Source organism: Mustelus asterias, unplaced genomic scaffold (genome assembly GCF_964213995.1).
Source record: "Mustelus asterias unplaced genomic scaffold, sMusAst1.hap1.1 HAP1_SCAFFOLD_3173, whole genome shotgun sequence".
NCBI lineage: Eukaryota > Metazoa > Chordata > Chondrichthyes > Carcharhiniformes > Triakidae > Mustelus > Mustelus asterias.
This window is the reverse complement of record NW_027593118.1, coordinates 4,605-32,231: the sequence shown is the minus strand read 5'-3', so window position 1 is coordinate 32,231 and position 27,627 is coordinate 4,605. Positions and strand designations below refer to the sequence as shown.

General features: G+C 53.9%; 1 protein-coding gene across 1 annotated transcript; it reads right to left on the bottom strand.

Annotated features, from left to right (window-relative positions):
* Positions 1-2,892: 2,892 nt before the first annotated feature.
* LOC144490330 (transmembrane protein 179B-like) lies at positions 2,893-27,627 on the bottom strand. Its single transcript, XM_078208102.1, has 5 exons — positions 27,622-27,627; positions 24,643-24,836; positions 13,954-14,088; positions 11,917-11,995; positions 2,893-4,681 (listed from the first exon to the last, which is right to left on the bottom strand). Exons 1-5 carry the CDS (start codon positions 27,625-27,627, stop codon positions 4,505-4,507), a joined length of 591 nt encoding a protein of 196 aa, XP_078064228.1. The 3' UTR covers positions 2,893-4,504.

The window sequence follows — 27,627 nt, the reverse complement described above, 5'->3', positions numbered from 1 at the left end:
AGCTCCGCAAGCCCCTCGTCTCTGCGCCGCCTGCAATTCTTCACCTGCCCTCCTGTGGGCGCCTCGCTGCAGAAAGCCATTGCTTATCAGCCCTTTCTGGGAAGCAACACACCCTTGTATCTGGGGAGGAAGATCAACTTCATATTTGATTTATTATTGCCACATGTATTAACATCAGTGAGAAGTATCGTTTCTTGAGCACTATACAAAGCATACCGTTCATAGAGAAGGAAAGGAGAGGGTGCAGGATGTAGTGTTACAGTCATAGCCAGGGTGTAGAGAAAGATCAACTTAATGCAAGGTAGGTCCATTCAAAAGTCTGACGGCAGCAGGGAAGAAGCTGTTCTTGAGTCGGTCGGTCCGTGACCTCAGACTTTTGTATCTTTTTCCCGACGGAAGAAGGTGGGAGAATGTCCGGGGTGCATGGGGTCCTTGATTATGCTGGCTGCTTTCCCCCCCCCCCCCCCCCCCGAGGCAGCGGGAAGTGTAGACAGAGTCAATGGATGGGAGGCTGGTTTGCGTGATGGGACTGGGCTACGTTCATGACTTTTTGTAGTTCCTTGCGGTCTTGGGCAGAGCAGGAGCCCCATACCAAGCTGTGATACATCCGGAAAGGATGCTTTCTATGGTGCATCTGTAAAAGTTGGTGAGAGTCCCACGTAATGGTAATCCCATCTTGGTTCCACAGCCTGCGATGCCGACTGCACCTTGGTAACGGGTGTACGCATTTGGTTCAAACTGTTCCGTGTGAGCTCATGATCGGTGTTGCAGAGTTGGGGGTGAGTATCTCCGAGCATTCAGTGCGTGGATGCCTTTGCTGCCTATCGTAATCTTCATCTTAACTTATTTACTTGGTGCAGGAATAATAGGATACAGAAAACACAGCTCGGTAAGTTTTCAGAACATAAAGTCAGATAGGAGTTGAAACTTTTGTGGCTGGCTTGTGGCAGGATCATTAAAACAACCTGTAATCAGTATAACTGTTGAGACTTCTGGAATGTAATTTGGCTTGGAGTTGCAGTACCTGAAGTGGCCACCATCATAGGTGGCAATAGGCTGTTGCCTGACAGCAACGGTGGCGCTGTTGGGCCGTTTCTGCTTTCCCAGGCACAAGACAGTGATTTTGGGGGGGAAAGGAGCTGCAGGCTTCAATGGCAAGATTACACAGAGAAAAGGTGGTGCCAGGAGCTGTGGTTGGGTACTTAATTCCCCACACCCGATCTCCAGGGGTTGGTTGGCTCAGATGGCTAGAATTTTCATAGAATCCTACAGTGCAGAAGGAGGCCATTTGGCCCATCGAGTCTGCACCGACCACAATCCCACCCAGGTCCTATCCCCATAACCCCATGCATTTATCCTAGCTAGTCCCCCTGACACTAAGGGGCAATTTAGCACGGCCAATCCACCTAACCCACACATCTTTGGACACTAAGGGGCAATTTAGCATGGCCAATTACAACATGCTACTGTGCAGAGGGACCTGGGGGTCCTTGTGCATGAATTGCAAAAACTCAGTTTGCAGGTGCAGCAGGTGATCAAGAAGGCAAATGGAATGTTGGCCTTTATCGCGAAGGGGATGGAGTATAAAAGCAGGGAGGTCTTGCTGCAATTGTACAGGGTACTGGTGAGGCCGCAAGTGGAATACTGTGTACAATTTTGGTCCCCTTATTTGCGGAAGGATATATTGGCCTTGGAGGGGGTACAGAGAAGGTTCACCAGGTTGATACCGGAGATGAGGGGGTTAGCTTATGAGGAGAGATTGAGTAGATTGGGCCTGTACTCGTTGGAGTTCAGAAGGCTGAGGGGAGATCTTATCGAGACATATAAGATAATGAAGGGGCTCGACAGGGTAGAGGCAGAGAGATTCTTTCCACTCAGAAAGGAAACAAGAACTAGAGGACACAGCCTCAAAATACGGGGAAGTCAGTTTAGGACAGAGTTGAGGAGGAACTTCTTCTCTCAGAGGGTGGTGAATCTCTGGAATTCTCTGCCCATTGAAGCAGTGGAGGCTACCTCGTTAAATATGTTTAAGTCGCAGGTAGATAGATTTCTGATCAATAAGAGAATTAAGGGTTATGGGGAACGGGCGGGTAAGTGGAACTAAACCCACTATCAGATCAGCCATGATCTTATTGAATGGCGGGGCAGGCTCGAGGGGCTAGATGGCCTACTCCTGCTCCTATTTCTTATGTTCTTATTATCCCCCTAACCTGCACATCTTTGGACACTAAGGGACAATTTAGCATGGCCAATCCACCTAACCTGCACATCTTTGGACACTAAGGGACAATTTAGCATGGCCAATCCACCTAACCTGCACATCTTTGGACACTAAGGGGCAATTTAGCATGGCCAATCCCCCTAACCTGCACATCTTTGGACACTAAGGGACAATTTAGCATGGCCAATCCACCTAACCTGCACATCTTTAGTTCCTCCAGCTCCGTATATCCTCCCCCCAACATTCTTCACGGAACCACTCGACAAGGCTCAAGGACTGAGTAGGAAGAATTTTATTGTAACGCGCCACCATTTGGTTAACATATTTACATTCGGGATTGCAGGCACATCGAGACGTTGATAAGAACGAGAATCGGTTAGAATCCGGATCTGGTAACTGGCAAATCGAACGGTTGGGTTAAATCCCATCGCAGCGGGGGGGGTGGGGGTGGGGGTCAACCTGGGGCACAATACTGGCAGCCACCCTCGCTGCCACGTCTGGCTTTTAGGTAGGTCGGGATCTTGGGAGATCGCGATGGCGGAGTGCGCTCCATCCGGACAGCGATTGTGGAGCGTCAGGAGGCCACGGTGCGATGCACAAAACCGCCTCCAATTCAGTTTCTTTGCTGCGGCCTCCTTAAGAGTAAAATGGATTTGTTTTTTTTTTTTAAAATATATTAAATTTGTGCCCAGAATGAGCATGTCGCAAAACTGGAAACACTGGTGTCAGCCAATCGCGTTTCTCTCAGGCGCAGCCAGAGCGAATGCTGCATTCTGATAGCGCCTGCCGCAACCTCAGGGCGTGCGTCCCAGCCAGTGTGAAGTCTGGGGACAGGGGGGGGGTTGCCATTTTGGAAATGTGGCAGCCAATTTGTGCACAGCAGGATCCCACAACGAGCGACAATGGCCAGACGATGGCGAACCAGCACAAACAGGAAGATACCCCCATGCCCCCCCCCCCTCCCCACCACACACAACCACCCCACCTGGCACCCCTTCCCCCCGACACACAACCACCCAACCCTGCTCCTCGAAGTGGCTCCCTGGGCTACTTTACACCCACCAGGGAGAGAGTAACAAAAAGTGGCCCCTTGGTTTAGTCTATTCATTCATTCATTCATTCATGATGTTGCAAGGCTGACATCAACACTGCAATGAAGTTACTGCGAAAATCCCTCACCCTCCCCCTAGTCGCCACACTCTGGCGAGCCTCGGCTTCACCCAGCGCTCTCACTGCCAAGGGGCTTCTACCCCCAGAGGCCTGGCTTCGATTTTGCCCCAGACGAGAGGGGGGTGAAAACATCCGGTTTTGCCTCTCTCCAATAGTCACAAGCTTTGAGCCCTCGATATCAGCTTCCCAGAGATGTACGCGCCTGTCGGGACTGGGGCGGGGGGGACAAGGACACAGAAAGGGTACCCTCAGACAACGCACCCAGCCACGTTTACCCTGGTTATCGTTGGGGAGGGGGGTGGGGAGGACCAAGTCTCGTAACGCAACTTCAAAGGTCACCATGGAACCATGGGCCAGTGCCCTCGTTCCGAAAGTACCTGTCACAGGAAGGTTCCACCGACAAAACGATTTGTTGGAGGAGCCGTTTTGCCCCCTTTTTAAACGCAAATGTCCTGGGCACCAACACACTGCTGCTGCCTTCTTTCGCAGAGCTTAACACCTCAACTTCCCCCCTCCCCCCACTATCTTTCCCTCCTTCCCCCCCGTCCTCACTCCCCTCTGCTTTTCGATCAGAAGCCACACCTCGTTTCCCCAACCGCCCCCCGCCAACAAACCCCCTCAATACTGCTCTTCAGTTGCCCCCAGCCATTGCCTTGGTAACTAATCCAAAGACGGGAGCGCTGGTAGAGACGGGACTGCGCAAGATGGCGCGTCTTACGAACCTCCGTCAGGCAAGGAGCAAGATTCTGTTGCGCCCAACCCCCCCCCCCAGATTGTAAGGCTGGCACACGGGCACTCAGAAAACTATTTCGAGACGCAGCGATACGTCAGACATTGGCACCAAGCAGCCATTTTATACATGCAACCCACATACACATCGGCATACAAGATGGTGGACAGACCGGCACTTACGCCCGGTTGGGCAGTCAGTTAAGGCTCGAATCCGGGCCCACCCATCTTTTGTCAGTACTCCTGGATCCTTTTTGGGGGGAGGACAGAGAAGTGGACACTTAAACGCAAACAGGCAAATATACATAAGCACGCACGCACGCTCTCGCTAGCACTCAGTACGATTCCAGAGCCATCCCCACCCCCGCCATCTCCAATGGTCCTTTAGGGTCGCGGTCCCGAAGGAATCAGAGGTTTATTCTCGGACGTGACCCCCGATACCGCCGTGCTCCACTCGGGATCAGCTCCGACCATTGGCCGGAATGCCTCCACCCGCTTCCGCTGGACAATCAGAAGAGCCAACGCGACCAGCCAGAAGATGAAATTCACCCAGGTCGAGGTCTGTGGAAACAAGGACGGGTTCAAAGGTCAGCGGCGAGGGACGCAGAGGCTCATTTTAACACCGGGGTGACCGCACCCACAGCCCACCCATCATCTCAGAGTAACTCATTCCCTCAAAGCTTGGGAATCCCGCGGAGAGGAACTCACCCCCCCAAAGTCTGTCCACTGGGAATCCTGCGGAGTGTAACTCACCTCCTGACTCCCCCCAAAGCCTGTCCACTGGGAATCCTGCGGAGACTAACTCACCTCCTGACTCCCCCCAAAGCCTGTCCACTGGGAATCCTGCGGAGAGTAACTCACCTCCTGACTCCCCCCAAAGTCTGTCCACTGGGAATCCTGCAGAGAGTAACTCACCCCCTGACTCCCCCCAAAGTCTGTCCACTGGGAATCCTGCGGAGAGTAACTCACCTCCTGACTACCCCCCCAAAGCCTGTCCACTGGGAATCCTGCGGAGAGTAACTCACCTCCTGACTCCCTCCCAAAGCCTGTCCACTGGGAATCCTGCGGAGCGTAACTCACCTCCTGACTCCCCCCCCAAAGCCTGTCCACTGGGAATCCTGCGGAGAGTAACTCACCTCCCGACTCCTCCCCAAAGCCTGTCCACTGGGAATCCTGCGGAGAGTAACTCACCTCCTGACTCCCCCCCCAAAGCCTGTCCACTGGGAATCCTGCGGAGAGTAACTCACCTCCTGACTCCCCCCAAAGCCTGTCCACTGGGAATCCTGCAGAGAGTAACTCACCTCCTGACTCCCCCCCCCCCCCCCCCCCCCCCCAAAGCCTGTCCACTGGGAATCCTGCGGAGAGTAACTCACCCCCTGACTCCCTCCCAAAGTCTGTCCACTGGGAATCCTGCGGAGAGTAACTCACCTCCTGACTCCCCCCAAAGCCTGTCCACTGGGAATCCTGCGGAGAGTAACTCACCTCCCGACTCCCCCCCAAAGCCTGTCCACTGGGAATCCTGCAGAGAGTAACTCACCCCCTGACTCCCCCCAAAGTCTGTCCACTGGGAATCCTGCGGAGAGTAACTCACCTCCTGACTCCCCCCCCAAAGCCTGTCCACTGGGAATCCTGCGGAGAGTAACTCACCTCCTGACTCCCCCCCCAAAGCCTCTCCACTGGGAATCCTGCGGAGAGTAACTCACCTCCTGACTCCCTCCCCAAAGCCTGTCCACTGGGAATCCTGCGGAGAGTAACTCACCTCCCGACTCCCCCCAAAGCCTGTCCACCATCTACAAGGACACAAGTCAGGAGTGTGATGGAATACTCCCCACTTGCCTGGATGAGTGCGGCTCCCAACAACACTCGAGAAGCTCGACACCATCCAGGACAAAGCAGCCCCGCTCGATCGACACGCTAACCACAAACACTCACTCCCTCCACCACCGACGCACAGTGGCAGCAGTGTGTACCATCTACAAGATGCACTGCAGCGACTCGCCAAGGCTCCTTCGACAGCACCTTCCAAACCCGCCACCTCTACCACCTAGAAGGACAAGGGGGGGGGCAGCAGACACATGGGGAACACCCCCACCTGCGAGTTCCCCCTCCGAGCCACTCACCATCCCGACTTGGAAATATATCGGCCGTTCCTTCACTGTGGCTGGGGTCAAAATCCTGGAACTCCCTCCCTAACAGCACTGTGGGTGTACCTACACCACACACGGGACTGACTGATGTCCAATCACAATCCTGTAACTCCCTCCCGAACAGCACTGTGGGTGTACCTACACCACACGGGGACTGACTGATGTCCAATCACAATCCTGAAACTCCTTCCTTTCTATCCCCTGTGGGGGGGGTGGGGGGACAGAAGAACCACTTAACCACAATGCTTCAGCCGTCATGTGGGCAGCTCAATCTGCCCCCATGATCAATCCGAACTCAAAGAGGAAGTGGACTTGCCAAGGATACATTTTGGCGGCAGAATCATCGAATCATACAGTGCAGAAGGAGGCCATTCTGCCCATCAAGTCCGCACCGACCACAATCCCACCCAGGCCCTATCCTCCTAACCCCATGCATTTACCCTAGCCAGTCCCCCTGACACTAAGGGGCAATTTAGCATGGCCAATCCCCCTAACCTGCACATCTTTGGACACTAAGGGGCAATTTAGCATGGCCAATCCACCTAACCTGCATATCTTTGGACACTAAGGGGCAATTTAGCATGGCCAATCCTCCTAACCTGCACATCTTTGGACACTAAGGGGCAATTTAGCATGGCCAATCCCCCTAACCTGCACATCTTTGGACACTAAGGGGCAACTTAGCATGGCCAATCCACCTAACCTGCATATCTTTGGACACTAAGGGGCAATTTAGCATGGCCAATCCACCTAACCTGCATATCTTTGGACACTAAGGGGCAATTTAGCACGGGCAATCAACCTAACCTACACATCTTTGGACACTAAGGGGCAATTTAGCATAGCCAATCCATCTAACCTGCACATCTTTGGAGTGTGGGAAGAAACCCACGCAGACATGGGGAGAACGTGCAGACTCCACACAGACAGTGACCCAAGCCGGGAATCGAACCCGGGTCCCTGGCGCTGTGAGGGAGGTGTGCCGCCCATATGTTGAATAGCTCTACTGAAGCGCCAATGCTGGAGCAGAGGGCTGACTCCTTCCGCACCGTGTGATGTTAAGGAACTTGGCTTCATCCCCAGAAGCAGTTGCAAAGTCTGTTTCTGCGTGTAATGATTACCACTGCCCTCGATACTTACAAGTGTCGCGGACCAGGCTGGCTGGGTTCAATCATCATTCACAGAAACAGCTGGCCGGGCATTGCGGGAGTGAATCATTGTCTCATCCCGATAACCTGGCCTCTTTTCGCCCAAGCGGCAGACCGGAAGGGGACCTCCTCGAGGGCGAATCATTCCCTGGCAATCTGCGTTACCCAGCGCCTCGCCAAGGACACGTTCAGCAGCTCCCTCCCAGCTCCAATTCGCCCCCAACAGACCCAATGTCGACTGAGTTGGGCCCCGAATCCCCGAACAGGCTCGAGGGGCTGAATGGCTTCTCCTGTTCGGACTGGCAGGCATCATCGCTGCATTAACCTGGGGCCAGGAGTGAAGCTGGGTTGAGGTAATCCACGGTTTTAAATAGAGTCAGAGGCGGGGATGTGGGGTTGGGGTTACAATCAGATCCGCCATGATCGTAGGGGGGGAGCGGGCCCGAGGGGCAGAGGGGCCGAGTGGCCTTCTCCTGCTCCTAATTCAGATGTCTGTCAAAGACACGGGCCAAATCCCAACCCAAGCTGTCGGACACCCATTAGGAAAGCATTGACATGATCTTGCAGCACAGATACAGGCCATTCGACCCATCTGCTCCATTCTGGTGACTCCTCCTATCCCCTCTTCATCTCAACCCATCATCATATCCTTCTATCCCTTTCTCCCTCCTGTGTTTATCCAACTTCCTCCAGTATTCGCTCCGACCACTCCCTGTGGGAGCGAGTTCCAAATTCTCTCCAAAGCGCCATCACAAGGTATACGCCACCCCTCTCCGACCCTGCTCCTCCCCTCATCACTAAGGGGGAAATTGGGGCATAGGAGCAGTGTAAGAGATACAGCTCCACTAGCTGCACACACTGCCATTTTACACTCGTGGCCATTCCTTTGGGCTACTCGACCAGGAGAGCTACAAACAAACCTGCCATCACCCAGCTGTAACAAGCACCCCCCACTCCACCCGTTGACAACTCGCCAAGGCTCCTTCGACTGCACCTTCCAAACCCGCCACCTCTACCACCTAGAAGGACAAGGCGGGGGGGCAGCAGACACATGGGGAACACCCCCACCTGCGAGTTCCCCCTCCGAGCCACTCACCATCCCGACTTGGAAATATATCGGCCGTTCCTTCACTGTGGCTGGGGTCAAAATCCTGGAACTCCCTCCCTAACAGCACTGTGGGTGTACCTACACCACACACGGGGACTGACTGACGTCCAATCACAATCCTGGAACTCCCTCCCTAACAGCACGGCGGGTGTACCTACACCACACGGGGACTGACTGATGTCCAATCACAATCCTGGAACTCCCTCCCTAACAGCACTGTGGGCGTACCTACACCACACACGGGGACTGACTGATGTCCAATCACAATCCTGGAACTCCCTCCCTAACAGCACGGCGGGTGTACCTACACCACACGGGGACTGACTGATGTCCAATCACAATCCTGGAACTCCCTCCCTAACAGCGCTGTGGGTGTATCTACACCACACACGGGGACTGCAGTGGGTTCAAGATGGCGGCTCACTCACCACCTTCTCAAGGAGGCAATTAGGGACTGGAGGATAAGTACTGAGCCCGGCCAGTGAGGCCCATATCCTTCAGATAGATTTATAGAATCCCTACAGTGCAGGTGGTAGCCATTCGGCCCATCGAGTCTGCACCGAACACAATCCCACCCAGACCCGACCCCCTAACCCCATGTATTTACCCTAGCTTTTCCCCCTAACACTAAGGGGCAATTTAGCATGGCCAATCCACCAAACCTACACATCTTTCGGACTGTGGGAGGAAACCGGAGCACCCGGAGGAAACCCACGCAGACACGGGGAGAACGTGCAGACTCCGCACAGACAGTGACCCGAGCCGGGAATCGAACCCGGGTCCCTGGTGCTGTGAGGCAGCAGTGCTAACCCACTGTGCCACCCCCAATATCAATGCCAGGACCCCGAGGCAGGGTGGGCAGCACTTTTATACCCAATGGCACTCAGTTGTAATAAAACAAAATACTGTTTCACAATCCGTTAACATTTTCAATAGATTAGACACAATGTGACTCCAGAGATAGCAGGAGCGGTGAGCTAAACCTTGGACAGGGAGCTCGATTTTAAAAATAATCTTAACTGGGGAGAGACAGAGTTAGGAAGGGAATTTTTGAGCCGAGGTCACCAGGGAGCTGAAAGCTTTGGCAAAACAACTAAAATCAGCACTTCCCAAAGCCAGAATTGGAGGTTACAGAGATAGGGAGGGGGTGTAGGGGCTGGAGGAGGTTACAGAGATAGGGAGAGGGTGTAGGGGGCTGGAGGAGGTTACAGAGATAGGGAGGGGGTGTATGGGCTGGAGGAGGTTACAGAGATAGGGAGAGGGTGTAGGGGGCTGGAGGAGGTTACAGAGATAGGGAGAGGGTGTAGGGGCTGGAGGAGGTTACAGAGATAGGGAGGGGGTGTAGGGGGCTGGAGGAGGTTACAGAGATAGGGAGGGGGTGTAGGGGCTGGAGGAGGTTACAGAGATAGGGAGGGGTGTAGGGGCTGGGGGAGGTTACAGAGATAGGGAGGGGGTGTAGGGGCTGGAGGAGGTTACAGAGATAGGGAGGGGGTGTAGGGGGCTGGAGGAGGTTACAGAGATAGGGAGAGGGTGTAGGGGCTGGAGGAGGTTACAGAGATAGGGAGGGGGTGTAGGAGCTGGAGGAGGTTACAGAGATAGGGAGGGGTGTAGGGGCTGGAGGAGGTTACAGAGATAGGGAGGGGGTGTAGGGGCTGGAGGGGGTTACAGAGATAGGGAGGGGGGTGTAGGGGCTGGAGGGGGTTACAGAGATAGGGAGGGGGGTGTAGGGGCTGGAGGAGGTTACAGAGATAGGGAGGGGTGTAGGGGCTGGAGGAGGTTACAGAGATAGGGAGGGGTGTAGGGGGCTGGAGGAGGTTACAGAGATAGCGAGGGGTGTAGGGGCTGGAGGGGGTTACAGAAATAGGGAGGGGCTGTAGGGGGCTACAGAGATAGGGGGCTGGAGGAGGTTACCGAGATAGGGAGGGGGTGTAGGGCGCTGGAGGAGGTTACAGAGATAGGGAAGGGAGTGTAGGGGGCTGGAAGAGGTTACAGAGATAGGGAGGGGATGTAGGGGCTGGAGGAGGTTACAGAGATAGGGAGGGGGTGCAGGGGGCTGGAGGAGGTTACAGAGATAGGAAGGGGTGTAGGGGCTGGAGGAGGTTACAGAGATAGGGAGGGGTGTAGGGGCTGGAGGAGGTTACAGAGATAAGGAGGGGTGTAGAGACTGGAGGAGGTTACAGAGATAGGGAGGGAGTGTAGGGGTTGGAGGAGGTTACAGAGATAGGGAGGGGGTGTAGGAGGTTAGAGATAGGGAGGGGGTGTAGGGGCTGGAGGAGGTTACAGAGATAGGGAGGGGGTGTCGGGGCTGGAGGGGGTTACAGGGATAGGGAGGGGGTGTAGGGGCTGGAGGAGGTTACAGAGATAGGGAGGGGGTGTCGGGGCTGGAGGAGGTTACAGAGATAGGGAGGGGGTGTTGGGGCTGGAGGAGGTTACAGAGATAGGGAGGGGGTGTTGGGGCTGGAGGAGGTTACAGAGATAGGGAGGGGGTGTTGGGGCTGGAGGAGGTTACAGAGATAGGGAGGGGGTGTTGGGGCTGGAGGAGGTTACAGAGATGGGGAGGGATTCGAACACTGAGTAGGGCAGAGCTGTCAGTGTCTGCGATTTGGTGTGATGTGGGGTTTGGGCAGAGTCCTGGATAAGTTCAGGTTGACAGACTGGGAGACTGAGTACGAAGTATCAAACACACTGGACAGTTTCACATGGGTGACTTACAGTAAGCTGCCCCCCCCCCCTTCCCCCCACCCCACTCCCACCCTCACCACCACCCCCCCAACCCCCCTCCTCCCCAACCCCCACCCCCCAACTCCCATCCCCGCAACCTCACCACCACCCTCCCAACCCCCAACCCCACCCCCAACTCCCCCCCCTTTCCCCACCACCTCCCCTCCCCACCCTCCAACTCCCCCCCCATCCAACTCCCCACCTCCCCCCCCTCCAACTCCCCACCTCCCCCCCTCCAACTCCCCACCTCCCCCCCCTCCAACTCCCCACCCCCCCCTCCAACTCCCCACCCCCCCCCCACCAACTCCCCACCCCCCCCCACCAACTCCCCACCCCCCCCCACCAACTCCCCACCCCCCCCCACCAACTCCCCACCCCCCCCACCAACTCCCCACCCCCCCCCCACCAACTCCCCACCCCCCCCCCCACCAACTCCCCACCCCCCCCCCCTCCAACTCCCCACCCCCCCCCTCCAACTCCCCACCCCCCCCCCCTCCAACTCCCCACCCTCCCCCCCTCCAACTCCCCACCACCCCCCCCCTCCAACTCCCCACCCCCCCCCTCCAACTCCCCACCCCCCCCCCTCCAACTCCCCACCCCCCCCCTCTCCAACTCCCCCCACCCCAACCCCACCCCCCAATAGTAAAAAGTGGTAATGAGAGTTTGCCTCACCTCTGCGCTGGTCACATTCTGATAAAACGTGGAGCCGTTGTATGGTGCCGTCCAGTTCAGTTTCTCAGCCTCTGAGCATCTAAGGAAGAAAAGTCAGTCAAACATGGAGATCCCCACGTACCGACCAAGCCTCGCTGCACCGTCCCCACGCCACGTCCTTCCCATCAAGCTCCATTCCCTCCCCGACAGCCGGTTTGCTCAGGCAGCTCACTGCGACCCAGTCCCAACATCAACCCTGTACCTCCAACACCAACAAGAGCCGGTCGCTCCCACCATCTCGCCCGACCATCGCACTCTTGCCCTGGTCCGACTCTGCCAACCCCCCCCAAGAAACAGGAGCAGGAATAGACCAGATGGCCTGTCAATCCTAGGACTCTCATCCCCCAAGAAACAGGAGGAGTAGAGTAGATGGCCTGTCAATCCTAGGACTCTCATCCCCCAAGAAACAGGAGCAGGAGTAGACTAGATGGCCTGTCAATCCTAGGACTCTCATCCCCCGAGAAACAGGAGCAGTAGACCAGACGGCCTGTCAATCCTAGGACTCTCATCCCCCAAGAAACAGGAGCAGGAGTAGACTAGATGGCCTGTCAATCCTAGGACTCTCATCCCCCGAGAAATAGGAGCAGGAGTAGACCAGACGGCCTGTCAATCCTAGGACTCTCATCCCCCAAGAAACAGGAGGAGTAGACTAGATGGCCTGTCAATCCTAGGACTCTCATCCCCCGAGAAATAGGAGCAGGAGTAGACCAGACGGCCTGTCAATCCTAGGACTCTCACCCCCAAGAAACAGGAGCAGACAAGATGGCCTGTCAATCCTAGGGCTCTCGTCCCCAAGAAATAGGAATAGACTAGATGGCCTGTCAATCCTAGGACTCTCATCCCCCGAGAAATAGGAGCAGGAGTAGACCAGACGGCCTGTCAATCCTAAACCACCATTCAATACGATCATGGCTGATCTTGGGCTTTGCCTCCATTTTTCCGCTCGCTCCCCATATCCAATTTGCCCCCCCTCCCCAGAAAGAACAGAATTCAAGCTACCCCACAGCATTCAATGGTCAATAGGTAACTGAGAGGCCCAGATCCACCCACGCGGGAGGTGCAAGAGATTGCAAGGCCCGACTAGAACACAAGTGTTTGGAGGGGGGGACGGGGAAGTGAAGGGGGAGTTCTCCCTTAATATGTGGGGCCAACATTTGAAGTTTATTAACACTGCAATGAAGTTACTGTGAAAATCCCCGAGTCGCCACACTCCGGAACCTGTTCGGGTAACACTGAGGGAGAATTTAGCACGGCCAATGCACCCTAAACCAGCACGGTCTTTCAGACTGTGGGAGGAAACCGGAGCACCCGGAGGAAACCCACGCAGACACGGGGAGAACGTGCAAACTCCACACAGACAGTGACCCGAGCCGGGAATCGAACCCGGGTCCCTGGCGCTGTGAGGCAGCAGTGCCAACCACTGTGCCACTCCTCAGCCAATGTTAAATCAGTTCATTTGCTGACTTCACTGCCGTCTGTGGGAGTTTGCACAGATTGGTTGTGGCGTCTTCAACCTCAACCTCACTGGTCCAGCCGGCCGTGCCCACATTCCGAGAACGTTTCCAGCTTTGTTTTAATCCCGAGTACTCCACTATCTGTAATTCCAGTTGGGACGTTCCGAGGTCGTGAATGATGATACAGAAGTTCAAATATTTCCTCTCTAGACCTCAGTATCGTGCAGACTACGGCCTTCAACCCACCCCCCACCCCCACCCCGGACTTTGTCACTGTGGGTGGTGGCCAAACCCCCACCCCAATTCCACCCCCCCCCCCCCCGTCCAGGGCCTAGTCAGCCCTACTCTCAGGAAGACACTCCCTAGCCCCCGACACTTCTCCGCCCTCACCAACCCTCAATTCGACCGTCACCCCCCCCCCGCCCGAGCAACCCTCCCCAGTGCCGCCCCGTCCCTTTGCCCTGCTCGGGGTGACTCCGCGGATGAGCTAAGCCACGGGGGAGCAAGGTGAAGGGCTGACGCTCGCCGCGGTCCCGCCTCTCACCTCTTGACCCCGGGTTGAGCGACGATCGACTGACAGAAGGTGCTGAGTCCAACTCGCAGCAGGCAACCGGACACCAGGAGGAAGAAGAGGTGGACGCCAGACATTGCCAGGCAGGCGGTGAGCCACCGCACTCCACTGCAGACAGAGATAACAGCAATGGCTGACATTAATCACAGGGAGGCGCTGGCCTAGTGGTATTATCGCTGGACGATTAATCTAGTTGTGACGTCTTGTTGAAGTTGTACAAGACATTGGCAAGGCCACACTTGGAATACTGTGTGCAGTTCTGGTCACCCCATTATAGAAAGGATATTATTAAACTAGAAAGAGTGCAGAAAAGATTTACTAGGATGCTACCGGGACTTGATGGTTTGAGTTATAAGGAGAGGCTGGATAGACTGGGACTTTTTTCTCTGGATCGTAGGAGGCTGAGGGGTGATCTTATAGAGGTCTATAAAATAATGAGGGGCACAGATTCGCTAGATCGTCAATATCTTTTCCCAAAGGTAGGGGAGTCTAAAACTAGAGGGGATAGGTTTAAGATGAGAGGGGAGAGATACAAAAGTGTGAAGAGGGGCAGTTTTTTCACACAGAGGGTGGTGAGTGTCTGGAACGAGCTGCCAGAGGTAGTAGTAGAGGCGGGTACAATTTTATCTTTTGAAAAGCATTTAGATAGTTACATGGGTGCGATGGGTATAGAGGGATATGGGCCAAACGCAGGCAATTCGGATTAGTTAAGGGGTTTTTAAAAAAAATAAGGGCAGCATGGACAAGTTGGGCCGAAGGGCCTGTTTCCATGCTGTAAACCTCTATGACTCTAATCCAGAAACTCAGCTAATGTTCTGGGGGACCCGGGTTCGAATCCCACCACGGCACATGGAGAAATTAATGCGGAGGTGATGATCTCGTGGTATTACCGCTAGACTATTAATCCAGAAACTCAGCTAATGTCCTGGGGGACCCAGGTTCGAATCCCGCCACGGCAGATGGTGGAATTTGAATTCAATAAAAGAAATATATGGGATTAAGAATCTACTAATGACCCATTGTCAGAAAAACCCATCTGGTTCCCTTTAGGGAAGGAAATCTGCCGTTCCTTACCCCGGTCTGGCCTACATGTGACTCCAGAGCCACAGCAATGTGGTTGACTCTCAACTGCCCTCCAAGGGGCAACTAGGGATGGGCAATAAATGCTGGGCCCAGCCAGCGACACCCAGGTCCCACTAAGGAATTAAAAGGGCACTGGATCTAGAGGCCCCCAGGCTAATAGCGTTTATTTATTAATCACAAGTCGGCTTACATTAACACTGCAATGAAGTTACTGTGAAATCCCCCTAGTCGCCCACACTCCGGCTCCTGTTCGGGTTACACTGAGGGAGAATTTAACATGGCCAATCCACCCCAACCAGCACGTCTTTCAGACTGCGGGAAGAAACCGGAGCACCCGATTCAAAGCAGGAGGGAAACAGAAGAGAAGTTTGAGGGCAGCACAGAAGTTAAAGAGAGCACATTAAAGTAGTAAAGGCAGTGTCAGTAATCCTAGTAACAGACAGATCAGGCAAAAGCAAGACAGAGAGCAAGGGAAGTCCAGATTAAACTGCATTTATTTCAATGCAAGAGGCCTGACGGGCAAGGCAGATGAACTCAGGGCATGGATGGGTATGTGGGACTGGGATATTATAGCAATGACTGAAACATGGCTAAGGGAGGGACAGGACTGGCAGCTCAATGTTCCAGGGTACAGATGCTATAGGAAAGGTAGGACAGGAGGTAAGAGAGGAGGGGGAGTTTGTACTTTTGATTAGGGAAAACATCACGGCCGTACTGAGAGGGGATATATCCGAGGGTTCGGCCACTGAGTCTATATGGGTAGAACTGAGAAATAAGGGGGAAATCACTTTGATAGGGTTGTACTATAGGCCCCCAAATAGTCGGGGGGAAATTGAGGAGCAAATATGTAAGGAGACTACAGATAGCTCCAAGAAAAATAGGGTGGTAATAGTCGGAGATTTTAATTTTCCCAACATTGACTGGGACAGCCATAGTATTAGAGGGTTGGATGGGGAGAAATTTGTTGAGTGTATTCAGGAGGAATTTCTCATTCAGTATGTGGATGGCCCGACTAGAGAGGGGGCAAAACTTGACCTCCTCTTGAGAAATAAGGAAGGGCAGGTGACAGAAGTGTTACTGAGGGATCACTTTGGGACCAGTGACCATAATTCTATTAGTTTTAAGATAGCTATGGAGAATGATGGGTCTGGCCCAAAAGTTAAAATTCTAAATTGGGGCAAGGCCAATTTTGATGGTATCAGGCAGGAACTTTCGAAAGTTAATTGGGGGAGTCTGTGGGAAGGCAAAGGGACGTCTGGCAAGTGGGAGGCTTTCAAAAGCGTGTTAACCAGGGTTCAGGGTAAACACATTCCTCTTAGAGTGAAGGGCAAGGCTGGCAGAAACAGGGAATTCTGGATGACTCGGGATATTGAGGCCCTGGTCAAGAAGAAGAAAGAGGCACATGATATGCATAGGCAGCTGGGATCAAGTGAATCTGTTGAAGAGTATAGGGGGTGTAGGTGTAGAGTTGAGAGAGAAATCAGGAGGGCAAAAAGAGGACACGAGATTGTTTTGGCAAATAAGGCAAAGGAGAATCCAAAGAGCTTCTACAAATACATAAAGGGCAAAAGAGTAACAAGGGAGAGAGTAGGGCCTCTTAAGGATCAACAAGGTCATCTATGTGCAGATCCACAAGAGATGGGTGAGATTCTATATGAATATTTCATCAGTATTTACTGTTGAGAAAAGCATGGATGTTAGGGAGCTTGGGGAAATAAATAGTGATGTCTTGAGGATGTACATATTACAGAGAAGGAGGTGCTGGAAGTCTTAAAGCGCATCAAGGTAGATAAATCCCCGGGACCTGATGAAGTGTATCCCTGGACATTGTGGGAGGCTAGGGAGGAAATTACGGGTCCCCTAGCCGAGATATTTGGATCATCGATAGTCACGGATGAGGTGGCCTGAAGATTGGAGAGTGGCAAATGTTGTGCCTTTGTTTAAAAAGGGCTGCAGGGAAAAGCCTGGGAACTACAGGCCAGTGAGCCTCACATCTGTGGTGGGTAAGTTGTTGGAAGGTATTTTGAGAGACAGGATCTACAGGCATTTAGAGACGCAAGGACTGATTAGGGACAGTCAGCATGGCTTTGAGAGTGGAAAATCATGTCTCACAAATTTGATTGAGTTTTTTGAAGGGGTAACCAAGAAGGTAGATGAGGGCAGTGCAGTTGATGTTGTCTACATGGACTTTAGCAAGGCTTTTGACAAGGTACCGCATGGTAGGTTGTTGCATAAGGTTAAATCTCACGGGATCCAGGGTGAGGAATCTAAATGGATACAAAATTGGCTTCTTGACAGAAGCCAGAGGGTGGTTGTAGAGAGTTGTTTTTCAAACTGGAGGCCTGTGACCAGCGGTGTGCCTCAGGGATCAGTGCTGGGTCCACTGTTATTTGTCATTTATATTAATGATTTGGATGAGAACATAGGAGGCATGGTTAGTAAGTTTGCAGATGACGCCAAGATTGGTGGCACAGTGGACAGTGAAGAAAGTTATCTCGGATTGCAACGGGATCTTGATCAATTGGGCCAGTGGGCTGACGAATGGCAGATGGAGTTTAATTTAGACAAATGTGAGGTGATACATTTTGGTAGATTGAACCAGGGCAGGACTTACTCAGTTAATGGTCGGGCACTGGGGAGAGTTACAGAACAGAGAGATCTAGGGGTACAGGTTCAAAGCTCCTTGAAAGTGGAGTCACAGGTGGACAAAGTGGTGAAGAAGGCATTCAGCACGCTTGGTCTCATTGGTCAGAACATTGAATACCGGAGTTGGGACGTCTTGTTGAAGTTGTACAAGACATTGGTAAGGCCACACTTGGAATACTGTGTACAGTTCTGGTCACCCTATTATAGAAAGGATATTATTAAACTAGAAAGAGTGCAGGAGAGATTTACTAGGATGCTACCGGGACTTGATGGATTGAGTTATAAGGAGAGGCTGGTCGAACTGGGACTTTTCTCTCTGGAGCGTAGGAGGCTGAGGGAAGATCTTATAGAGGTCTATAAAATAATGAGGGGCACAGATCAGCTAGATAGTCAATATCTTTTCCCAAAGGGAGGGGAGTCTAAAACTAGAGGGCATAGGTTTAAGGTGAGAGGGGAGAGATACAAAAGGGTCCAGAGGGGCAATTCTTTCACACAGAGGGTGGTGAGTGTCTGGAACAAGCTGCCAGATGTAGTAGTAGAGGCGGGTACAATTTTGTCTTTTCATAAAAATCATGGAATCCTACAGTACAGAAGGAGGCCATTCGGCCCATCGAGTCTGCACCGACCACAATCCCACCCAGACCCTAACCCCATAACCCTATACATTTACCCTAGCCAGTGCTCCTGACACCAAGGGGACAATTTAGCATGGTAGCTGGGTGGAATTTAAATTCCATTAGTAAAATCTGGAAGCTAGTCTCCGTAAAGGTGACCGTGACAACTATCATCGATCATCGTAAAACCCCCATCTGGTTCACTAATGTCCCCTTTCGGGAAGGAAATCTGCCATCCTTACCTGGTCTGGCCTACATGACACACACACACACACGCCCACAGAGACACACACGCCCACATGTGGCCAACTCTCAACTGCACCCCTCTGAAATGGGCTGAGTGAGAGGGCATGGGATCCAAGGGGCTGCTGCCCGGTGGATCCAGAACTGGCTTGCCCAAAGGAGGCAGAGAGTGGGTATAGATGGGTCTTTTTCTAAATGGAGGTCGGTCACCAGTGGAGTGCCCCAGGGATCTGTTCTGGGACCCTTGCTGTTTGTCATTTTCATAAATGACCTGGATGAGGAAGTGGAGGGATGGGTTGGGAAGTTTGCCGACGACGCGAAGGTCGGTGGGGTTGTGGATAGTCTGGAGGGATGTCAGAAGTTACAGAGGGACATAGATAGGATGCAAGACTGGGCAGAGAAGTGGCAGATGGACTTCAACCCAGATAAATGCGTCGTGGTCCATTTTGGCAGGTCAAATGGGATGAAGGAGTACAATATAAAGGGAAAGATTCTTAGTATGGTAGAGGATCAGAAGGACCTTGGGGTCCGGGTCCATAGGACTCTAAAATCGGCCCCGCAGGTGGAGGAGGTGGTTAAGAAGGCGTATGGTGTGCTGGCCTTTATCAATCGAGGGATTGAGTTTAGGAGTCCGGGGATAATGATCATCATAGAAATCATAGAAACCCTACAGTGCAGAAGGAGGCCATTCGGTCCATCAAGTCTGCACCGACCACAAACCCACCCAGGCCATATCCCTACATATTTTACCCACTAACCCCTCTAACCTACGCATCTCAGGACACTAAGGGGCAATTTTAGCATGGCCAATCAACCTAACCCGCACATCTTTGGACTGTGGGAGGAAACTGGAGCACCCGGAGGAAACCCACGCAGACACGAGGAGAATGTGCAAACTCCACACAGACAGTGACCCGAGCTGGGAATCGAACCCAGGACCCTGGAGCTGTGAAGCAGCAGTGCCAACCACTGTGCTACCGTGCCGCTACCGTGATGCAGCTATATAAGACCCTCGTCAGACCCCACTTGGAGTACTGCGCTCAGTTCTGGTCGCCTCATTACAGGAAGGATGTGGAAAAGATTGAAAGGGTGCAGAGGAGATTTACAAGGATGTTGCCTGGATTGAGTGGCTTTTCTATGTTTCTATGAGTACAAGGGAGGTAATTAGGGGTGACGACACCATGTTTGGCCAGCTCTGACGAAGGGTCACCCAGACTGGAAACGTTGGCTTTATTCTCTCCCCACAGGTGCTGTCAGACCCGCTGAGATTTTCCAGCGTTTTCCATTTGTGTTCGAAATGTTTGCCTTTGCTCAGTGCCCCACATCCCCTTGAGAGAAGAAAGAAATACACCCGTCTGCAGATATGCGATTTGGAGACACGGGTCTTAGGTTTAACCAGCCGATCCTTCAGTTTCTATTGAGCCAACGCAAAACGATGAGGGACATTGACAGGAAGGAAGTTCTCCCCTTAGTAGAGGCGTCAATAACCTGGGGGGGGGGGGGGGGGGGCGGGAGATTTAGGGGGTATTTGAGGAGAAACGTTTTCACCCAGAAGGTGGTGGGAATCTGGGACTCGCTGCCATAGCCAAAGGTGATGTGATGGAAACAGGGAGGTGGGAGGGGTTGGGGGGGGGCGTGTATGTGTGGGGAGGACGAGCAAGAGGCCAGAATTACCGTTGTGGTTACGTTATAAAGATTGATTTCTTTTAATTTTTTGTTGCCGTCCCGAAAATGTGTGGCTTCGTCCAACACCTGGTTGAGGGCTGTTGTAGGGTGGCTGAAGATGATGGTGGCATTTTGGTCGATCCAATTCAGGTGGGAGCTACTAAATAAATGGCAGAACCATCAGCAGCACGGTGGCACAGTGGGTTAGCACTGCTGCCTCACAGCGCCAGGGACCCGGGTTCGATTCCCGGCTTGGGTCACTGTCTGTGCGGAGTTTGCACGTTCTCCCCGTGTCTGCGTGGGTTTCCTCCGGGTGCTCCGGTTTCCTCCCACAGTCGAAAAGATGTGCTGGTTAGGGTGCATTGTCCCGAACAGGCGCCAGGGTGCGGTGACTAGGGGAATTTCACAGTAACTTCATTGCAGTGTTAATGTAAGTGTAAGGGACTGAGGAAAATTTGTGGGGAAGACATTTACCAGTGTTCTTTGTCCCTGGTGGGCTTCAGTGTCCTGTTTGCCGGACGGGTGTTGTGAACAGGATGCTGTTGGTTGAGTGATGTGGGCTGGGCCAATGGGATTGCTCTGGGGGCGGGAGGAAAAAGAAAAAGGCGCCAGGAAGTGAAGCAGTGCAGAGAGAGAGGCAGAGCTGGAGAGGCAGAGAGCTGAAGGTGCAGAGCTGGAGAGGCAGAGAGCTGAAGGTGCAGAGCTGGAGAGGCAGAGAGCTGAAGGTGCAGAGCTGGAGAGGCAGAGAGCTGGAGAGAGAGGCAGAGCTGGAGAGGCAGAGAGCTGAAGGTGCAGAGCTGGAGAGGCAGAGAGCTGAAGGTGCAGAGCTGGAGAGGCAGAGAGCTGGAGAGAGAAGCAGAGCTGGAGAGGCAGAGAGCTGGAGAGAGAGGCAGAGCTGGAGAGGCAGAGAGCTGAAGGTGCAGAGCTGGAGAGGCAGAGAGCTGGAGAGAGAGGCAGAGCTGGAGAGGCAGAGAGCTGAAGGTGCAGAGCTGGAGAGGCAGAGAGCTGGAGAGAGAGGCAGAGCTGGAGAGGCAGAGAGCTGAAGGTGCAGAGCTGGAGAGGCAGAGAGCTGGAGAGAGAGGCAGAGCTGGAGAGGCAGAGAGCTGAAGGTGCAGAGCTGGAGAGGCAGAGAGCTGGAGAGAGAGGCAGAGCTGGAGAGGCAGAGAGCTGAAGGTGCAGAGCTGGAGAGGCAGAGAGCTGGAGAGAGAGGCAGAGCTGGAGAGGCAGAGAGCTGAAGGTGCAGAGCTGGAGAGGCAGAGAGCTGGAGAGAGAGAGAGCTGAAGAGGCAGAGAGCTTTTTCCAGGCAGGGAGAATTCGGTTTGGAGTGAGAGGCAGCCAGGCGTTCCCCTGCCTGTTCTTTTCATTACTGCCGAGGAGGACAGCCTTCAGCGCATTCGACCTACATTGCTGCACGGATAGCTCGCGGCACCTCTGCCTCCTGCGGCATCATCTTCCACACGTGTATCTTTCCTGGACTGTGTGTGGGTGTCGTGAGTAACTGGTGGGGACTATACAATCCAACTGGATCAGTATCTACGAATGTGTTACTGAGGATGAGTTTCCCTTTATGTGCACCAACGGAGGGCCCCCAACGGTTATAGATCAGAGCTCACTGTTTTATGTCTGTTAATTATATGTGTTATTAAATTTATTTTTGATATTCCGATTACAGTACTGACATTTATGGGTAAACAGGGAATTAGCCAAATCAACATCAACCGCTAGGAATTCGGGATCCTGTTGATTGAATATTTAAATAGTAGCCCCCATATAGTGGTCAGCAGGGGGTTACATAAGCCTTACTTGTGACTAAATAAACAAACTTTACTTTAAACCCTCACAACACTTAGACGAACGCTCGAAATGCCACAGCGTACAAGGCTACAGACCGAGTGCTGGGAAACGGGATTGGAATAGATAGGTGCTTGATAGGCCAGCGCTGACAGGATGGGCCGAAGGGCCTCTTCCTGTGCTGTAAAACTCGATGGCGCCAGGTCTCTGCAGCTCCCTGGACAAGACATGAATGCAAGTTCCCGTAGCGCCGTTAACAGTGATAAGCCAATCCCGAGGGATTTCAGGAGAAAGTGAGCCGGAAAAGATTTGAAACTCATTATGACAGGCTGGGAAAACCTCAGTCAAGGAGTGTCTTTAGTGTCACAAGTAAGGCTGACATTAACACCGCAATGAAGTTACTGGGAAAATCCCCCTAGTCGCCCACACTCCGGCGCCTGTTCGGGTTACACTGAGGGAGAATTTAGCACCCTAACCAGCACGTCTTTCGGACTGCGGGAGGAAACCCGGAGCACCCGGGGGAAACCCACGCAGGCACGGGGGTGGAGAATGTGCAAACTCCTCACAGACGGTGACCCCCAAGCCGGGAATCGAACCCGGATCCCCCGGCACTGTGAGGCAGCAGTGCTAACCCACTGTGCCGTCTCAAAGGAGGGCAAGTCGGGGAGGTTTAGGGACGGATTTCCAGAGCCGAGGAACCCCCAGCTGTATTCAGGGACATAGCCAGTGATGATGTGATGGAAACGGGGAGGTGGGAGGGGTAGGGGGGGGGGGGGGGGGGGGGTGGGGAGGACGAGCAAGAGACCAGGATTACCGTTGTGGTTACGTTATAAAGATTGATTTGTTTGCATTTTTTATTGCCGTCCCGAAAATGTGTGGCTTCGTCCAACACCTGGTTGAGGGCTGTTGTCGGGTGGCTGAAGATGATGGTGGCATTTTGGTCGATCCAATTCAGGTTGGGAGCTACTAAATAAGTGGCAGAACCATCAGCAGCTTAGACGCTGGAGGGCACAAGTTTAAGATGAGAGGGGAGAGATACAAAAGGGTCCAGAGGGGCAATTTTTTCACACAGAGGGTGGTGAGTGTCTGGAACGAGCTGCCAGAGGTAGTAGTAGAGGCGGGTACAATTTTGTCTTTTAAAAAGCATTTAGACGGTTACATGGGTACGATGGGTATAGAGGGATATGGGCCAAACGCGGGCAACTGGGACTAGCTTAGGGGTTTAAGAAAAAAAGGGCGGCATGGACAAGTTGGGCCGAAGGGCCTGTTTCCGTGCTGTAAACCTCTACAACTCTATGACGCACAGAGATATCTGGGTGTGCAAGTCCACCGATCCTTACAAGTGGCAGCACAGGTGGTGAACACAAGAGGTGCCACGCTTGCCTTCATCGGAGGGGGCACAGAGTATAAAAGTTGGCAAATTATGTTACAGTTGTACAAAACGCGAGTTAGGCCACATACTGCGTCCGATTCTGGTCACCGCGCTACCAGAAGGACACGGAGGCTTTGGAGAGAGTTACAGAAAAGGTTCGCCAGGAGGTCGCCTGGCATGGAGGCTATGAGGAGGGAGTGAATGAACTGGGATTGTTCTCCCGGGAAAGACTGAGGGGCGACCGGATACAAGTTTATAAAATTATGAGGGGTATGGATAAAGAACAAAGAACAGTACAGCACAGGAAACAGGCCCTTCAGCCCTCCAAGCCTGTGCCGCTCCTTGGTCCAACTAGACCAATCGTTTGTATCCCTCCATTCCCAGGCTGCTCATGTGACTATCCAGGTCAGTCTTAAACGATGTCAGCGTGCCTGCCTCCACCACCCTACTTGGCAGCGCATTCCAGGCCCCCACCACCCTCTGTGTAAAAAACGTCCCTCTGATGTCTGAGTTATACTTCGCCCCTCTCAGCTTGAGCCCGTGACCCCTCGTGATCGTCACCTCCGACCTGGGAAAAAGCTTCCCACTGTTCACCCTATCTATACCCTTCATAATCTTGTATACAAGGATATAGGGTGAACAGTTTTTCCCCAGGGCAGAAATGGCAATTACAAGGGGGCACAAGTTCAGGGTAAGGGGGGGGGGGGGGAGGTTCAGTGGAGATGTGCTGGGGAAGTTTTTTTTTTACACGGAGGGTGGTGGGGGGTCTGGAATGCACTGCCAGGTGAGGCAGTCACGTAAGCCACATTTAAGACTCGTCTGGACAGGCGGGGGATAGAGGGATACAGGCGGTTGGTGTAGTTAGGACAACATGACCAGTACAGGCTTGGAGGGCCGAAGGGCCTGTTCCTGAGCTGTACTGTTCTTTGATCTGTGTTAGCGTCAGGGGCCAGGGTCTGGCAGAGCACCAGGGTGGCGCACCCTGGTGTCGGAGGTCATGGGTTTGGAAGGTGCTGTCGAAGGAGCCATGGGGAGTTGCTGCAGGGCGTCTTGTCGATGGTTCACACCACTGCCAACCGAGGTGAAAGAAATTGCAGCCAACACGAAAAGAATTGAAATACCACCCACCCCCCCGGCACATTTGGGCACAGCCGGCCGCCCTGAATGGCAAGACCCGGGCAGTGCCCGTTCTCCCCCCCCCCCCCCCCCCCCACCGCCGCAATCGGGCACAGCAATGCCAACACTCACCGGGTGGCCTCCTCAATGCAGTTGGCATAGATGAAATAGAAGACGGTGCAGAAGCAGTAGATGGCGATGATGACAGATACGGCACTGACGAAACCGCAGAGGGAGGTGTTGCCAAACTGCTCCACCCCCAGGGAACGCCCCGTGGCGTTCCACTTGGCCACGCCGTAGAGGACACATCGGGAACCAAACTCCCCCTGGAACCGGAGCACAGAACACCGGGCATCTCAAACAGCCAGCTGCACAGAGACCGGGCGCCGCCCGCGACAGAACCCCGCCCCCCCCCCCGTCTCCCCACCCCCGGCACCCAAAATAGACACCGGGTCCCAAAGCAACCGCTGACTGCGCCCCCTGCTTCTCCCCGCAAGCTCCGACTGGCACCCCGTCCTCACCCCCCAACTGGCACCCCCCTCCCCCACTCACTCCCCATCCTCCGACTGGCACTCTCCCCCCCACTAGCTCCCCATCTTCCGACTGGCACCCCCCCTCCCCACTCACTCCCCAACCGGTACCCCCCTCCCCCACTAATGCCTCAACCTCCGACTGGCACCCCCCCCCACTCACTCCCCAACCTCTGACTGGCACCCCCCCCCCCCCACCACTCACTCCCCAACCTCCGACTGGCACCCCCTCCTCACCCCCCCAACCTCCGACTAGCACCTCCCCTCCTCCCCCCCCCCCCCCCCCCCCCACTAGCTCCCCATCTTCCGACTGGCACCCCCCCCCCCCACTCACTCCCCAACCTCTGACTGGCACCCCCCCCCCCCCCACTCACTCCCCAACCTCTGACTGGCACCCCCTCCTCACCCCCCCCCCAACCTCTGACTGGCACCCCCCTCCCCCACTCACACCCCCCCTCCCCCACTCACTCCCCAACCTCCGACTGGCACCCCCTCCTCACCCCCCCAACCAGCACCTCCCCTCCCCCCCCCCCCCCCCACTAGCTCCCCATCTTCCGACTGGCACCCCCCCCCCACTCACTCCCCAACCGGTACCCCCCTCCCCCACTAATGCCTCAACCTCCGACTGGCACCCCCCCCCCCCCCCCACCACTCTCTCCCCAACCTCCGACTGGCACCCCCTCCAACCACCATCCCGAGGCCAGAAGGGGACAAAGTAAAAAGGGTCGAGAGATACAAGTTTTTAGATGTCCAGATCACCAACAACCTGTCTTGGTCCCCCTCACGCCGACACTATAGTTAAAAAGCCCCACCAACGCCTCTACTTTCGCAGAAGGCTAAGGAAATTTGGCATGTCAGCTACGACTCTCACCAACTTTTACAGACACACCATAGAAAGCATCCTTCCTGATGTATCACAGCTTGGTATGGGCTTCTGCTCTGCCCAAGACCGCAAGGAACCATGAAAGGTCGTGAATGTAGCCCAATCCATCACGCAAACCCAGCCTCCCATCCATTAACTCTGTCTACACTTCCCACTGCCTCGGGAAAAGCAGCCAGCATAATCAAGGACCCCACGCACCCCGGACATTCTCTCTTCCACCTTCTTCCGTCGGGAAAAAGATACAAAAGTCTGAGGTCACGTAGCAACCGACTCAAGAACAGCTTCTTCCCTGCTGCTGTCAGACTTTTGAATGGACTTCCCTAACATTAAGTTGATCTGTCTCTTACACCCTAGCTATGACTGTAACACTACATTCTGCACCCTTTCCTTTCCTTCTCTATGAATGGTATGCTTTGTCTGTATAGCGTGCAAGAAACAATACTTTTCACTGTTTCCCAATACATGTGACAATAATAAATCAAATCAAAACATCCCCTTCGTCACAAACTATAGCCACTCAGAATAATCTGCCTCCTGTCTGTGCTATTATTGGAGTGGGGGGGAAATCAGGCACCTCAATCCCGTGTGGTGTAGGTACACACACAGTGCTGTTAGGGAGGGAGTTCCAGGATTGTGATTGGACATCAGTCAGTCCGCGTGTGTGGTGTAGGTACACCCACAGCGCTGTTAGGGAGGGAGTTCCAGGATTGTGATTGGACGTCAGTCAGTCCCCGTGTGTGGTGTAGGTACACCCACAGCGCTGTTAGGGAGGGAGTTCCAGGATTGTGATTGGACGTCAGTCAGTCCCCGTGTGTGGTGTAGGTACACCCACAGTGCTGTTAGGGAGGGAGGTCCAGGATTGTGATTGGACATCAGTCAGTCCCCGTGTGTGGTGTAGGTACACCCACAGTGCTGTTAGGGAGGGAGGTCCAGGATTGTGATTGGACATCAGTCAGTCCCCGTGTGGTGTAGGTACACCCACAGTGCTGTTAGGGAGGGAGTGCCAGGATTTTGACCCCAGCCACAGTGAAGGAACGGCCGATATATTTCCAAGTCGGGATGGCGAGTGGCTCGGAGGGGGGAACTTGCAGGTGGGGGTGTTCCCCATGTGTCTGCTGCTCCCCCCTTGTCCTTCTAGGTGGTAGAGGTGGCGGGTTTGGAAGGTGCTGTTGAAGGAGCCTTGGCAAGTCGCTGCAGTGCATCTTGTAGATGGTACACACGGCTGTCACTGTGCGTCGGTGGTGGAGGGAGTGAGTGTTTGTGTTTAGCGTGTCGATCGAGGGGTGTCTGGACCACAGCGAGGGCTGTATCGGGGTGGATCACCCTTATTGTGCATAGATTTCAGTTCCCTGCGTTGAAAGTGGAACCACATGTCTGACGCGCTCGATTGGACATCCCGAACTTGTGGAAAGACTTCTTGGAAATAAAAGTTCTTTCTTTCAGTGCTCCAAGTGGAAAGAAAAGCGTCAAGTCATGAGATCAGTCAGGCGGCGCACATTATTTAATTATTATTCTGAGGGATGGGAGGAGTGAGAGAGAGAGAGAGATGGATGGATGAGAGAGCTAACGCATCAGACTGGTGTCAGGGGCCGATTGGCCATCTCCAGTGCGTTCACCAAGTCAGCTACCCTCATCCTTCAGACAACGCTGTCCAGCTGAGGGTGGCTACCTCGTCCCTGGAGGCTGTCAGTATCTTACCTCCAT

What these genes read in the sequence shown, in the direction of transcription:
- LOC144490330 (XM_078208102.1), bottom strand. An exon ending in GCTCAACCCGGGGTCAAGAG is followed by an intron (nt 11,996 to 13,953) that starts GTGAGAGGCGGG and finishes TTTCTTCCTTAG; the next exon opens with ATGCTCAGAGGCTGAGAAAC. An exon ending in AGAATGTGACCAGCGCAGAG is followed by an intron (nt 4,682 to 11,916) that starts GTGAGGCAAACT and finishes TTGTTTCCACAG; the next exon opens with ACCTCGACCTGGGTGAATTT.